The sequence below is a fragment of the Tupaia chinensis genome, unplaced genomic scaffold, assembly GCF_000334495.1.
Source record: "Tupaia chinensis unplaced genomic scaffold, TupChi_1.0 Scaffold000183_1, whole genome shotgun sequence".
NCBI classification, from domain to species: domain Eukaryota; kingdom Metazoa; phylum Chordata; class Mammalia; order Scandentia; family Tupaiidae; genus Tupaia; species Tupaia belangeri.
Window position 1 is genome coordinate 1,224,385 of NW_006159658.1, and position 16,258 is coordinate 1,240,642.

A 16,258-nucleotide genomic window follows, 5' to 3' on the forward strand; every position below is an offset into this window, starting at 1 on the left:
GGGGGAGCCCACGGCCCCTATAGCAAAAATCCCTCCAAAAAAAAAAAAAAAAGAAAAAAAAAGTATTAAAAGCAAACTGGATCATATGGAAAATCAAATCCCAGATGTAGAAGACAGAATCACTAGCCTAGAAAAATCCACCATGAAGACCAAGAAAATGGTCAAAAAATGAGAATAATATACAAGAAATACTAGATACCGTCCAGATAATTGGTATCCCAGAAGGCAAAGAGACTCATAAGAGCATTGATAATCTAGTCCATGAAATCCTGGAAGAAAACTTTCCAAACCTAGAGAGGCATTCAAAGATCCAGTCCCAAGAAATACAAAGGACCCCAAATAGAATCAACCCAAGAAGATCTTCTCCAAGACACATTATAGCCAGATTGACCAAAATCAAAGACAAAGAAGAGACACTAAGACTGGCAAGAGAGAAATGGCAAGTTACCTACAAAGGATATCCCATCTGCAGACTTCTCATCAGAAACAATGCAAGTGAGGAAAGAATAGGAAAAAATATTTTAAATGTTATGGGAAAAGCAATTTAAACCAAGAATACTGTACCTGGCAAGATTACCCCCCATGTGGGGAGAAAAGACAAGAACATTCTCAGATAAACAAAACCCGAAAGAATTTATCAACACCAGGCCAGATCTCCGAGAAGTTCTGAAGGAAGTGCTTTACCAGGAAAATTAAAAACAGACACACAGAAATAAGAGCTCAAAAACTAAGAAAAGCAGGACCAGCAGTTGGTGTAATGGCTATGTCACTGGACTCCCACGTAGTCAACTACGATTTGAATCCCAGACGTGGTGGCTTAACTTCACACTGGGCACATGTGTGTGCTTGTCCAAGATCCCGAGAGGAGAATGAAGGAGAAGGGATTGTGGCGTGGCCATCCCCCTGGGCGGTGATTTCTCGCTGTCTATTTCTCTGTCTCTCTCTCTCTTTCTGGCGAGAGCACATGCCCTATAACAAAAACCTCTCCAAAAATTGAAAAAAAGGAAAAAAAAGAAAAAAGAAAGAAAGAAAATGGCCAATGTAACCATAATGACAAGTCTGGAGTTGAATATTATATCCCAGAATATAATTGGGAAGATCAAATCACAACAGAAGATAGACTAAGTACATGAGACTGAACAGATGAAATAGAATTTTATGATTTTTGACTAAAATATTGCTGATTTTCATATTGGCTTTTTTTTTTCCAGTTTTAAGGATTTTTGTCCTATCTTGAGCTGCCGATAGGTTCATGTACCTACTATTTGAACATAATCCTAATCTGTTTCCTGGCTTTAAGTTTTAAGTAAAGTACCTTTCTTTGATTTATTAAAGCTAAAATTGCTTTTCTTGAAATTAAAAAACACCTACTTAATGACCATAGTAAGCTATATAGGGTCAGCTAGGTGCTACTTTATATTCATTCTACTTAGAGTTTCACACCTAAAGTCAGATATGTATTCACAGATATGTATATACCAGCTGAACTTGCTATTGAAAATAGTTAGATTATTGAAGAAATTTTGTGAATCAATGAAATATGGGGGGGGGAAGGAATGGAAAATACCTGAGATAGTGTGGAAGGAGGGAGGGAAATGGCAGAGGGTGAGAAATAGGGGTAAAGTACACATATACATATATGTATGAAACTAGAAATGGAAAGTTATTGATGATAACATGTATGATTAAGCCGCTATGCAGTGTATTCTGGATGGGAAATTACATATTGTATGCTGTGACAATGCTCAGGGAATGAATGTAAATTAATTAATTTTTTATTTTAAAGTTTCCAAAAATAAATAAATAAATATAAAAGAAAGAAAGAAAACAAAATCTGAGAATGGATTGGAATTTACCAGCTCAGGCTCAGCCAGCACAGAGACTAATAAAGTGACAGGCAGTCTGGTAATCAAGTTCAGATGGACCAAATACAACCTGACATTTATGGAGAAGTGGAATACTGACACCACGCTAGGCACAGAAATTACCATGGAAGACGAGCTTGCACGTGGACTGAAGCTGACCTTTGATTCATCCTTCTTACCTAAAATCAAGACAGGCTGTACTCTAGATTTTGACACTGTTGGCCTTCCACTTGGGGTGCTCTGGTGCTAGGTTAGGAGGGCTGTATGGCTGGCCACCAGATGAACTTGGAGAATGTGACGTCCTGAGTGAAACAGAGCAATTTCATGGTTGGCTACAAGACTGATGAATTTCAACTTCACACTAAGGTGAATGATGGCACAGAATTTGGTGGTTCCATTTGCCAGAAGGTGAACAAAAATTTGGAGACAGCTGTCAATCTCGCCTGGACAGCAGGAAACAGTAACACTTGCTTTGGAATAATGGCCAAGTATCAGATCGACACTGATGCCTGTTTCTTGGCTTAAATAAACCCCAGTCTTTTAGGCCTAGGATACACTCAGACCATAAAGGCACTCATCAAACTGACATTGTCAGTCAGTTCTGACAAGAACATCAACACTGGTGGCCACAAACTTGGTCTAGGACTGGAATTTCAAGCATAAATGAATACTGTACAATCGTTTAATTTTAAACTATTTTGCAGCATAGCATTGAGTAGAACTCAGTGTATGCTTTATGTTGTATGTCTGGAATGCAAGTATTACTAAATATCACGTTAGACCTCCAGGTTAAGGACAATTCAGCTTTAAAGTGTTACCCTTTAGTGGTACAGAAGAGATTCAATTCCCCTTGAAAAAATTTAAAAAGGTATGTAGGCATGGGGAGGGGGAACTTGGTGGTCCTTCTAGAGATGCCAGGTATTTGGATATTTTTTTATTTTTGTTTTCATTTTTTAGAAATGATTGCAAGTGGAAATTGATAATATGTAGGCACTTTGTAAGTTCCTATTGAGTAAACAAATTATATTGTGACTTCCTGAAAACTGAACCTTAGTTTCCTTAATTGATGAGAGGCTCATTTGATGGTGTGTACAGACTCCTCTGAAAGGGACTTTTTTAGACAGATCTTCATGACCTATTTCCACCCCATTCCATCATCACTTCCTTTACACCAAAGTAGTCTGCTGGGTGTGGTAGCTGTTTCTTTTGTGCCATTTTTTGGGAGGGGGTGGGTGTATGTGATGCAGTCAATGATTCAGGACTTAATTCCTTCCTGAGTTGTGGTTTTTGCCCTTGCACCAGAGTATGAGATAGCTTTCAGGAGCTCCAGCTGCAAGCTGGGAAGAGTCTGTGTGGTTGTGATCTTATGGTGACAGCACTCAGAATCCAAATTGGACTTTTGTTGTATTCTCAGCAGACAATTTATTTTTTAGCAGTTCAATGGATACATTTTAGAGTTTTCCAATTTTTGTGGAGTTAGATCCTCCCCTTCAAATGCTTTAACTACCATCACTTAAAATAAAACTTGAATAAAATATTGAAGCCTAAAAAAAAATCCTACAAGTAGAACTACCGTGCTACCATATGATCCAGTAGTCCTGCTCCTTAGTATTTACCCAAAAAAAATATGAAAACACTCAGTTGGAAAGAAATTTGCACACCCATGGTTATTGCAGCATTACTCACTATTACTACAGCATGGAACCAATCTAAGTTTCCCAAAACTGAAGAGTAGGTTGAAAAACTGTGGCACATATATACTATGGAATTTTATTCAGTTATAGGAAACAATGAGACCCTATTGTTTGATTCAAAGTAGATGAATACAGAAGATTTAATGTTGACCAAAGTGAGCCAGACTTTGAAAGATACATACTGTATATCTCCACTCAACTCATACCAAATATCTGCACCTTATGGCAAAAGTGGAAAGATCTGAAGATATGATAGTAGAATGATAAGTGTAGATACAAGAGACTGTAAGGGAGTGGAGTGGTGTTAGGGAGTGGGTGCTAAAGGTTGGGTGAGAGGTGCACAGGAAGGAAACATTAAACAGACAAAAAGTAGAAAGTTGTCTGAAAGACTGACCCATGTAGAAAGGTTTCTGGTTCATGTCCAGAGACCTCCCTGCACACATTGAGTACACATGTGCTTGATTTGGGGCCGACAGAGACTAGGGATGCATCATGGATTCAGGACCCTATTGGGGATGCTCTCTCCTTCTCTTGCTATGGAAGAGATAAATAAACTTTTAAAAATATTTAAAGTCAAGTACCCAGGTGTTGATAATAAATTTAAACCAAATGCTGCTCTTGTACTACTAACATTGCTACACCTATGCCATCATATGACCAATGATAATGCATGTTCTGGCTGCCAGAAAGTTCAAGTGGACATTCAGCTATTTCATATTCCAGATGCTGAAGCCGCCAAACAATATATTTTGGCAACGTACCTAAAATGAAACAGAACTTTTCAGCACATTCATAGTTTTGCAATATCTTTATTCCTTTGCAAGATTAAGTTGCAACCATTGCATTATACTTAGGCAAGATTTAGTAACCCTTTTGCTAGGTAATTGATTTTTTAAATAAAATTAACTGACAGTTATTGTATTCTTAAACTTCACTCATGATATCAACAGTTTTTTTTAGTCTGTATTTTTAATACGATTTTGTTTCTCAGGGTTTTTTTTAGCTAAGTGTCTCTCTCAGATATACTGTACTTCTAATGCATTGCTTGACTAATGTTATAAAACTCATTGATTTAGTCAGCATTATCCAGCCATGTATTTATTTATCATAATCAGAAAGGTCACGTAGGGATTTTTATTATCTAAGATATAAGTAAGTCTGTTTTAGCTCTTTGCTTAGTACGTCTGATCAGTTCATCATTTTTCAGCTTATTATGATCCCTGTTTGAACACTTCTTGGGTTCCCTTTCCACCTGCTCATTAAATGATACAACTGATGTATGTTAGCCTTTCCTGATGTTGAGACAGAAAAGGGTTTTCCCTACCACTACTTGTCTTATCATCTCCAGTATCTATTGTTTAAATTTATAAAACAAAACAAGTATATACCTATGCCTGAAAACGTATATATTCTTCCTTTTTCCCTTCCTTCCTTATTCCCTTTCTTTAATGCCAGAGGAGTCTGTGAGCAAGAGAGAAGAAAGGAAAAGAGAGAAAGAAAGATGAAAGAAAGAAGAAAGAAAAAAAGAAAGAAAGAAAGAAAAAGGAAGAAAGAAAGAAAGAAAGAAAGAAAGAAAGAAAGAAAGAAAGAAAGAAAGAGAGAGAAAGAAAGAAAGAAAGAAAGAAAGAAAGAAAGAAAGAAAGAAAGAGAGGGAAAAAAAGAGAAAAGAAAGAAAGAAAGAAAGAGAAAGAAAGAAGAAAGAAAGAAAGAAAGAAAGAAAGAAAGAAAGAAAGAAAGAAAAAGAAAGAAAGAAAGAAAGAAAGAAGAAAGAAAGAAAGAGTGAGAGAGAAAGCAACCCCTATGGGGCCTGGTCATGTTGCAGTCCTTCTTCCAATTCTTCACTCTGTCAGGATCCTGGGAAAGTTTTTGAAGTTACTGGACCAGGACTCAAACCCTGGTTGGCCATCTGGGATCCAGCTTCCTTTGTGCAAAGCTTAACCTGGTGCTACAAGATCACCCTCAAATGTATATATTCTGTTTGTTTTAAGAATAAAGAACATGTCTTTACCACATAATTTCATGGTTTTTTTTCCCCTTAACAAGTCTACTTTCTATCATCTAGGAAGATCTTGGAATTTAATCCATAGAGCTACCACTTCTTCTTCAACTCCAAAATAAAGGTTAATAGACTTTTGCTCATTGTTCACATTGTGTGTGTGTGTGTACGTGTGTGGCCTTAAGGCTATCTTGGACAAAGCTTCTCATTCAGAAAATTTTCTAGTAGAAGAGCAGAATTTCTCTAATTTTTTTATATCATGCTTACTTTCTGGAAACAGCAGAATGTGATAGATCTGTGTTCTTTCCTACTTATAGCAGGATTTATATATGCTTTAGGAGTTCAAGAACCTTTTACTAAGAATAATTATTACTTTAGAGAAAGTCTAGTTTCTAGGACTGCATATGACAGTTTGTGGAAAGCATTTCTAGGAGAATACTTTTTGTAGTGAAAGTGCTGCAAAATAAATATATTGCCAAATGTGTAATTTTACCCCCTCCATCCCTAATTTAGCAGAGTAGTTAGTGTTTCATTCACATAGTATTTCATTCACATATTCATACGCACACACACATATATATACATAGAACCTAATTACCTTCCAAAGTTCCCCCTCCACCTACCATTACTCATAGGGCTTCAACAAATGCGTTCTGGTAGGGATGCAAACATAACAGCACCATACAAAGGTCTCTATCATAGAACCTTATATTTTCTTTTTCTTATCAAGCCTATTTTCTCTCATGTAGGGAGATAATTGGGATTTGATCACCACCATCTCTTCCTCAAATCCAAAACAAGCAATTTGGGTCTCTAAACAAAATGTACATACAACATGTACATTAAAAACTTTAGCTCATTTTTCACATTTTCTTTTACTAGCGTGGGCACAACTCATTCAGCTCAGAGAACTTTCTAGGGCACAGTTTAAAGCTTATAACTGCCTTTGAAGATATAATATTCAGGAAAATTAAAACATTAGGAGGTTTTATAAAGGTTTTATTAGACATAATAATTATTTCATTTAGATCACTGATAAATGTTTTTGAAAAATGAATAAAAACAAATTGAGAAATTCCACATGACACACTAGTGACTTCAACATACCAACAGAACTGTCTACCAATTGTTTTGGACTGTCGCTTTCTCAATTTCCTTTTTTTATTTGCCCCATCTCCCATTTAAATGAAAGGAAACCCCAGTATTTGAAAATACTTCTTCTTTTGAGTTAAACTCTCTTATATTGAGAACTTTCTAATCTCCACAGAATAGGTAAGACTGAAGTTCAGTTTCAAGTATTTCTGAATATATCCCTCTAATTACAGAAAAATACCCTGAGGAAAAAAAATAGAAGAGGCTCTTTGTCCTCTCAACAACGAAGGAGTGAACACACAATGTACCTAGAAGAAACTCAAAGTAAGCGTGAGTATTTTTTCCTTTCAACTTTAAAGAGGCAAGTAGAATCATGACTAAAATATAAAATTATGAATCCAAAATAGTTAAAAATATTGTAGAGAAGGGGAAGGAGGAGGTGGCGGGAAATAAGAATGACTTTTGTGAAGCAAAAGGGCATAGATTGATACAGGTGATAACAGAAATTTCTTTATAAAATGTAGATTGAACAAAGGAAATAAAGCACATAAAAGAGAAATGAGATGGAAAGGAGAGAGTAACTTAGGAAGATTCTTTTAGGGAAGAGAGAGAAGGAAGATGTAGAAAACACACTGAGATGGGTTCATCATGTATCAGAGGCTCTGACTGGCTCATTTTATGTTTGGCTCAAGCAAAACTAATAGATTTGTATTGTGAGAATACTAAACAATATTTTCAAAGCATATATAGAATGAATATAAACCTGGCATTCGATAGAAAGTGGACAAATATGGAAGACTTATTGCTGAGTGAAGCAAGTCAGGCTATGAAAGAGAGACATTGTATGTCTCCACTTAACAGATGCTGACTGTCCTCACTCTGCATAGAGACTGGAAGACTGGAGGACATAAAAGCATTGAGAATTGTTATGGACAGTAGAGACAAAGTAGAAGAGTGTGAGAGGGGAAGAGCTTAGGAAAGGAAATTCGTGGGAAAAATCTATAGAGAGGTAAGACATTTGTGAGACACAGATATGGTTTATTATCTGTTGATAATGGGCTAGACTGAGGTGTATATCATGCTGGGCAAAGTCTCTACAATCTAAATGATGTATAGCAATTGAATGTATACATAATAAGAATAATAATAATAAAAGAATGAGTGTTGAAATTTTCCTTCATTTCTACATTTTACCATGGCAAAGCTTAATGGGATTATACTGCAAAATGGTCTTGAAAAATACCTTTTTATAAGACCAGCAGTTAGCGTAATGGCTATGTCGCTGGACTCCCACGTAGTCGACCGCGGTTCACATCCCGAACCTGGTGGCTTAAAACTCACACCAAGCACGTGTGCGTGCGTGCCCAAGATCCCAAAAGGAGAATGGAGGAGAAGGGATTGTGGTGTGGCCATCCCCCCCAGGGGGTGATTTCTCGCTTTCTGTCTCTCTGTCTCTCTCTGTCTGGCAAGCACATGCACCCTATAGCGAAAACCCCTCAAAAAAAAAAAAAACACCTTTTTATGTAATAATATGCTTTAGAGACTTTTTATGTCAGTACATATTGACATAAATGATCATTTAATTGCTTATAGAATTTCATCATATGGATTCACCATAATTTAAAATTTCTAGTATTGCTAAGTTTCAGGTTCACCACTGTTGGGTTTTTGTTGTTGTTGTTCTACTTTCAAAAGTACTGCAATGAATATCCTTTCACAAAAATAACCAGTTATTTTTATAGGCTAGATCCCAAGAACTGAAATCACTCTCGTACATGTATAGCATTTAAATATTGATGTTACTAAATTGATCCTTCCAAAAGGCTGTTCTAATTTACAGTCTTAGCAACAGAATCTACTTCCTCACACACAGTCGTATTTCCCCTCAGCCTTGCCAACTTAGTTTGTTTTTTTTTTTAATTTTTATTTTTTGGAGAGGTTTTTGCTATAGGGCATGTGCACTCACCAGAAAGACAGAGAGACAAAAAGTGAGAAATCACCCCCCAGGAGGATGGTCATGCCGCAATCCCTTCTCCTCCGTTCTCCTCTCAGGATCTTGGGTATGCACACACACGCTGCCCGGCGTGAGTTTAAGCTACCAGGTCTGGGACTTGAACAGTAGTTGACTACATGGGAGTCCAGCGATATAGCCATTATGCCAACTGCTAGTCCTCCAACTTAGATATTTTCAATCTATTTAAAAATCTGATATGTGAGGGGCCAGCAGGTGGCATAGTAGCTGGGGCCCTGGAAGCCCACATGGCCAACCATAGTTTGAGTCCCAGACCGTCCCAGACCTTGATTTCTCACTTTCCCTCCCTCTCCTCACACCCCGCCACCCCCGCCCCCACCCCATCTCTCTCTGGTGAGTGCACATGCCTTATGGAAAATTTTAAAATATTAATAACAATAATAAATAAAATTAAATAGTTTTTTTTAAAATCTGATATATGAAAAATCATACCATAGCATTTTAGTTTATAGGTCTCTGATTGTGCATGCTTCTATTTATTTAATGGCATTTATAATTTCAGCAAATTAAATATTTAGCACATTTCCTGTTCAAAGTTTCACTCAGTTTTCTAATTGATTTTAGAAATTTTTATACAGTCTGAATATTGATTTTTTCACATGTTCTTTGTCTTGTAACAATGTTTGTTACATAGAAACTTTACTTTAAGTGCTTTTATTTTTTAAAAGAATTGTTTTATTTGTTTTTTTTTTTTTTAATTTGACCAGAGAGAAAGTGAGAAATCAAGCCACTATTGAACTACTGTCGGCTATGTGGGAGTCCAACACCGTAACCACCACACTATCTGCCAACCTCCAAATATGACTTTATGCACCCAAATTATCAGTTTTTATGGCTTTTGTGTTTTGTATTTTGCTTATCAAAGCCTCCTCTGTTCCAAATTTTCAAAAAACAAAATATATACATTTTTTCTATTTATTTATCAGTAAACTAAAATTTACTTATTCAGGGGAGATATTTAAGCTGTCTACCACATTTAAAATATTTTGGATGTACTCATATCTATTTTGCTCCTTGGTAGAATTAGCTGTAGCTCTTGTGCTGAGAGCATATCTACTTATTTATGTCTTTTTGTCTAATGCAAGGAAGTCGACCTTCCCAGCTGATCCCCTGGGCCATTGCTACTGCCTCCATCTCACTTCTTGGTGCCTGTTTTATTGCAAGTTCTTTGGGTAAGTTGTTAGCTAAAGTGGAACTCTCCTTGAATTATTTTCCAAAACAACTCCCATAAAGTTGCTCCAAACCTTTTGCTTTCTCAAGACTGATAATTTCCCTCAACATCTCAATCTAAAATGTCTCACTGTCTTGGATTTCAAATTCAGAGCTACATCCCTTACCTTCTACTCTTTGATGATGTTGCCTTGTGTCAGGAACTTGAACATGGAAGTTAGACAGTTCTCTGTTCATGTAAAAGTTGATGACTATAGTAAATTATTCCCTATCTTGGACTGGGATTCCCAAGGGCTACATCTTATCAATAAAGAATAAGCAGAAAAAAAAATCCACTTTCTGATGGGTTGGCTTTAAAAAGAACAAGGTGAGAAGAATAGTGTTTCTTTCTTTCTCTTTTTTTCTTTTTTAAACCACTTTCTTGAGATATGACTGGTATATAAAAAGTTATAGATTAATGTATACATTTCACTTAGGAGGCTAAATATGTGTTGTGAAATCATCACCACCATCAAGGCCATAGGAAGACTTATTTTTTTCTGATATCAAGACATTGAATAAAGTTGTTATGATTAAATTACTACAGTATAGGACCAGCAGGTGGCATGATGGTTAAGGGTGCTGGACTCTCACATGGTCCACTGCAGTTCAAGTCCCAGACCTGGCATCTTGCTTTCTCACTTTCCCTCTTTCTCTCTTACTTGCTGTCTCTCTCTCTCTCTCTTTCTCTCTCTCTCTTTCTCTCTTCCCCTCTCTGGTCAAATCAATAAATTATTAAATAAATAAATAAAGTTACGTGCAATGACTTTTTTAAAAAGTACTAGAATAAACAGTAAGACAATAGATCAAATATCAAATGTCTACATGCTATGGCAGAAACTGAAAGATCAGAAGATGTAAAAGCATGGAGAACAATTGCAGATACTAGAGACAGTGTGTGAGGAGGGGGAAAATAGGGGAAGGTAAGAGGAAAAGAATCAAAGGGGATAAGAAAGAAGCAAAACATTTAAGAGACACAAAAATGGAAAATTATCCGTTGATGATTGTGTGTATGATAATATCTTTACTGGACTAATATGCAGTGTATTCATGCTGGGAAAATTTATTTTGCAAGCTGTAATGATATGCATTGATAGATATATAGATATAGATATAGATGATATAGATATAGATAAAGATATATAGATAGATATAGATAGATATAGATATAGTCAAAAAATGGGGGCCGGCAGGTAGTGTGGTGTTAAGGGTAAAGATAGATATAGCTATAGTCAAAAAAGGGGGGCCGGCAGGTAGTGTGGTGTTAAGGGTGTTGGACTCCCACATGGCCTACTGCCATTCGAGTCCTGGACCAAATGGCTGTTTTCTCACTTTATCTCTCTCTCTTGCTCTACCCTCCTCTGGTCAAATTAAAATAAATAAAGTTAAATAAAATAATTTTTTTAAAGAAAGGAATACAGAACATAGTTATAAATCCTGCATGTATAAACTCTTTTGGTAAAAATAGAGGGAGACTTAGCAGATTTATGAGAAAAAGACAATTTTATTCAGCTAATGCTATGGAGTTCATTGATTATCTATATTTTTAAAATGAAATTGGTCTCCTGCATTATGTCATGTACAAATGATAATCCAAGGTAGATTGAATTATCTTGGAGAGCTTAGATTGGATTATCTAAACTAGCCAAACTGTGGAAAGCAAACCAACAAAATTTTAAGAAAATACATGGAGATAACTTCATGACCTAGAGGCAGGGGATGATTTCTTAAGTCACAAAGTACTCTAGAAAACAAAGAAAACATTTACAAATTATACTAAATTTTTAAAAAATTACTGTACAGCAGAAGAGACCCCTAAACGTGAAAAATGAAAACCAAAGGAGAACATATCTGTAATGCATACAATTAATAAATGATTAATTCATATAATGTATAAAAATCTTTCAAGTCAATAAGAAAAAAATCCTGAGCCATCCAGTGGCATGTGGTTAATGCAGCTGGATCCCAAATGGCCGAATTCACGGTTTGAATCCCAAATCCACAGCTTGAAAAAACACACTGGGCACACATGCACGCATAACCAAAATCCCGACAGGAGAAAGGAAGGAAAGGGGTTGCAGTGTGGACATGCCCTCTGGGGGATGATTTGTCAGCTTCCCTATCTCTCTTTATGTCTCTCTGGCAAGTCCACTCACCCTTTTACAAACCAACCAACCAAAAAGAATAGGAAAGAAGACAAGACCTTAAGGGCACAACAGAAAAGTGAGTAAAGTCTTAAACAGGCACTGTACAGAAGAGAAAATGATATATCTAGTAAACATACAAAAAAGTATCAGCCTCATTAGTTAACAGGAAATTGTAAATGCAACTCAAAATGAGATACCAGAGTAAACATATCAATCAGGAAGACCACGATTAAAAAACCTGGTACTACCAAATATCGATGCGGCTGTGGAACAACTGGACTGCTCATGAATTGTTGCTGGGAGTGGAAAGCATACGATCACTCTGGAAAGCTTACCACTGTCATGGCTTATGACATGTCTACTCTATTACCAGCATGCTACATATACACCCACATAGATACCCTACAGAAGGGCGGGTTTACCTTCCCTAGGATGCATGGTCGAAAATGTTCAGAGAAGCATAGTTCGCAATAGCCAAACTCTCAAAGCAAAGAAAATATTAACTAGAATAAATACATCTTACTGCATAAAGACAATAGATTAGCAATAAAGATAGTGGAATTATAGCTACATGAAGCAACAACGATAAATTTCAGAAAAATGCTGAGCAGAAGATGGAAGCAAAATAATGCAATGGTGTGATTCCATTTAGAAAAAGTTCAAAAGCAGGACCAGCAGATAGCATAATGGATATGTCGCTGGACTCCCATGTACTCGACCAGGATTTGAGTCCCAAATGCGATGGCTTAAATTCATGCCGGGCACGTGTGCGTACATGCCCAAGATCCCGAGAGGAGAATAGAGAAGGGATTGTGGCATGGCCATCCCCCCTGGGGGGTGATTTCTTGCTTTCTGTCTGTCTCTCTCTGTCTGGCTGGCAAGTGCACACGCCCTATAGCAAAAACCTCTCCACAAAAAAAAAAGTTTCAAAAGCAGACAAATCTGATCTATATGTTTTGGGGATATATTATTAAGTGGTAAAATTATGAAACAAAGCACAGAGCAATTACTTTAAAGGCCACAAAATGGTTGCTTTTTTAAAGAATTATTTATTTCAATTTTGTTTATTCATTCATTTATTTTAATTTGACTTGGCGGGGGGGGGGGGGGGGGAAAGCAAGCCACCAGGTCTGGTACTCAAATCATGGTCAGCCATGTGGGAGTGTTCAGCACTCTAACCACAACACCACCTGCTGGGCCATGAAGTGGTTCCGTATAAGGGGAAGAAACTGAGTTGGATTTGGGCTATGAAGGTTACTTGGGGTATTGGTAGTATTCTGTTTCTCCCACTGGGTGGCTGTTATCTGAGTGTTTACTTTCCAATAATTTGCAGAACTGTGAATCTATGTTTTTCATTATTTCTGTATTTGGTTATATTTCAAGTTAAAAAAATATTTTTAAAATAAATAAATATAAGGTTTATTAAACTTTGTAGAACTATTCCAATATTAACCAAAATTCTCCACTTAATATACATTTCATACAAAATTCTCCACTTAATATACATTTCATACAAAAGGTTACATGTTTAAAAAGTTCATGTAATCATTTTGGTAAGAATAAGTGTAGTATCTGTTCTTCATCAGTTTAAAAGTGCATGCACATAAAAGTTTGAGAAACTACCCATGTAAAGAATACAATGGACAATGTGCTATAATTAAAAAATTAATTTTTAACAGTTTCACTCAACCAATTTACCTGTACCTGAAGAAAGGAACCGCATAGGAAGAAAAGAACAGGTGGGGCCTTAACTAGGAGAGTCAGAGCTAGGTTACAGAGGCCAGTCCTCATTTCTTAATTATAGTAGTGATACCGGAAAGGAACTGACCTTTTTTCCCTTCTTGACAGTGACTCATCACAACTTTCTGCGCTGTGAAAGAGCCATAGAGGTGTTCAAGTTACTGGCGTCTCATGAGAAGCTAACATGTGTCAGAGAAAAATCAGAACAGAAAGGTACAGAAGGCAGAGAGCACAAGGCATTTCTTTGTTATTTCAATTTCCATTAGAGCTCAAAATTCGATTTACAGATTACCAGTAGTAAACCAGGAAGGACTCAAATAACATAAAATCAGAATTTAGCTTATAAACAAGCATCAGTAAAGGAAACAATTATTTCTCATGACTACAATCAGTTGGAAATATAATTGGGAAATGTAACAACACATTTTATGGGCCTTTCTTCACAACCAAAATGTAACATTAATTTAATTCCATTTTCCCCTGATTCAGCCATATCATAAGAACCATGTCTTCCTAGAATACATAGCTTTGCTGAGATGTCTTTATCTCTCACTATTCTAGAATGTTGTCAAGTCTCATTTGGGAGAAGGCAGAAATGCCTGAGTTTTAGCAGATTTTTTGCTCCTTCGGATAAAATGTCCTGAGAAGCCTTTGTTATGGAAACACTTTTAAAATGACAGGAAGATGTAGGGGCACTGAATACTAATCATATCTTCTAAGAGAACACTCAGTCATTTCCTCATAGGCATTATTTGATTGCAGATACTTCTGTCTGAAAGATATTTAGAAATGTAATTTTCAGGGTTTTTTGGGAGATGGGGGACAGAATGAGTTTGGTAATCCTAGTATTATTCCCACTCATATTAAGCTCTTTATAACTCTTTTCTATTTTTACCCAGGGAGCACCTGGACTTGCTGCCCTGTAGGGTGGAGAGCCTTCCAGTCCCACTGCTACTTTCCTGTGACCCACAATAAGACCTGGGCGGAGAGTGAAAGGAACTGTTTGGGTATGGGAGCGCATCTGGCCACCCTCAGCACAGAAGCTGAGCAGGTGGGTTTGGAAGAGATGCTCACAAACATGTGTTTGCTGCTTTAAATCTCTTCACAAATTCCTCCACTCTGCCATGATTTGTGAGTTTGCTTCATTCTATTCCATCTGCTTATCCTTCCTCTCCCATTTTTCTTTATTTGGTCAAATCTTTCCAGATCTGATTTATGTGTTATTTTCTCCAAAAGAAACCCCCACCCTGACCACCTAGGAGATAGGCTTGGGAACATATAGCTGGGTATAAAACCCAAGATGGCGACACAATGGCTAAGTTTTAACCAACAAAGAGCAGGCTGTATTAGGGTTCAAAATAGCTATAGCTACAGACAACAGTTTCTCTTTGCTAACAATAGTCTAACAAAAAGTGCAGATCAATAGATCTGTTGACCCCATAAAGAATAGGGTAATAAATCACCCAGACTACCATGTCACTATTTTCTGACTCCCACTTTCTTATCAGGGAGCCAGTCCATTACTCAGATTGCTGGACTAAAACCCCTGACCTCAGCTCCTCTTGGGCAGCCCTTTCCAGGGACCCCTCCCTATTCTGGGAACTTTCCTCTCCTTAAGTAAACTTTGCTTTGCTGCTTCTCCATTTGTCCACGTCTCTAATTCTTCATGAGCGTGAGACAAGAACCTGGTCATCTTACGGTCCTGAATCAGGCAATGGTGTTGGGCTTGACCAGCCCAACATCCCACATCAACATGATCCTCACACTGCTATGTATGGTTGTTCACGACTCCTCCTCCCATGGCTCCCACTGCACATTCAGTGACTGTGCAGTGCATTGAACAGGTCTTGATAAACACTCACTGAATGGGTGAATGAATGATGCATCAGGACTAAAATAGCTTCTCAGGATAAAATGCAGAAAAACTAATTTATATGTATGAACTAAATAAAGAAATCGTAAGGTAAATTCAATTTTTTAAAAGATAAAATTTAGAGGTCAGCAAGTGGCATAGTAGTTAAGGACTCTGGACTCTCACTTGGCCAACTCAACTCATGGTTTGAGTCCCGGACCTATGGCTTGCTTTCTCACTTTCCTTCTCGCTCTCTCGCTCTGTCCCTCTCTGGTCAAATTAAAATAAATAAATGAATAAATAAAGTTAAATAAAGTAATTCTTTTTTAAAAAAACAACTAAAATTTATTTTCTGTGTAATGTGTTCCTATATACATACTATGACTGAGAGTCTGCTCTTTTCTTGGTCAGCAGTGTTTCCTTAAAGATTCTGTCTCCAGAGGCCAGCAGTTAGTATAATGGCTATGTCACTGGACTCCCATGTAGCGGACCGCAGTTCGAGTCCTGGACCGGGTGGCTTAAACTCACACCGGGCAAGTGTGCATGCATGCCCACAACCCCGAGAGGAGAATGGAGGAGAAGGGATTGTGGCATGGCCATCCCCCCGGGGGGGGGGGGGGGGTTTTGACTT

At 37.2% G+C, this 16,258-nt stretch overlaps 1 protein-coding gene and 1 pseudogene across 1 annotated transcript in view; both read left to right on the forward strand.

Annotated features, from left to right (window-relative positions):
* LOC102491969 (voltage-dependent anion-selective channel protein 1 pseudogene) overlaps positions 1–2,528 on the forward strand; it is a 7,834-nt pseudogene extending 5,306 nt beyond the window's left edge.
* Positions 2,529–6,757: 4,229 nt separating this feature from the next.
* CLEC4D (C-type lectin domain family 4 member D) overlaps positions 6,758–16,258 on the forward strand; it is a 13,495-nt gene continuing 3,994 nt past the window's right edge. The window contains exons 1-4 of the mRNA XM_027771108.1: positions 6,758–6,977; positions 9,765–9,851; positions 13,884–13,988; positions 14,675–14,826. Of these exons, the coding sequence (XP_027626909.1) occupies positions 6,950–6,977; positions 9,765–9,851; positions 13,884–13,988; positions 14,675–14,826 (372 nt within the window). The 5' untranslated portion in view covers positions 6,758–6,949. The remainder of the gene's footprint in view (positions 6,978–9,764; positions 9,852–13,883; positions 13,989–14,674; positions 14,827–16,258) is intronic.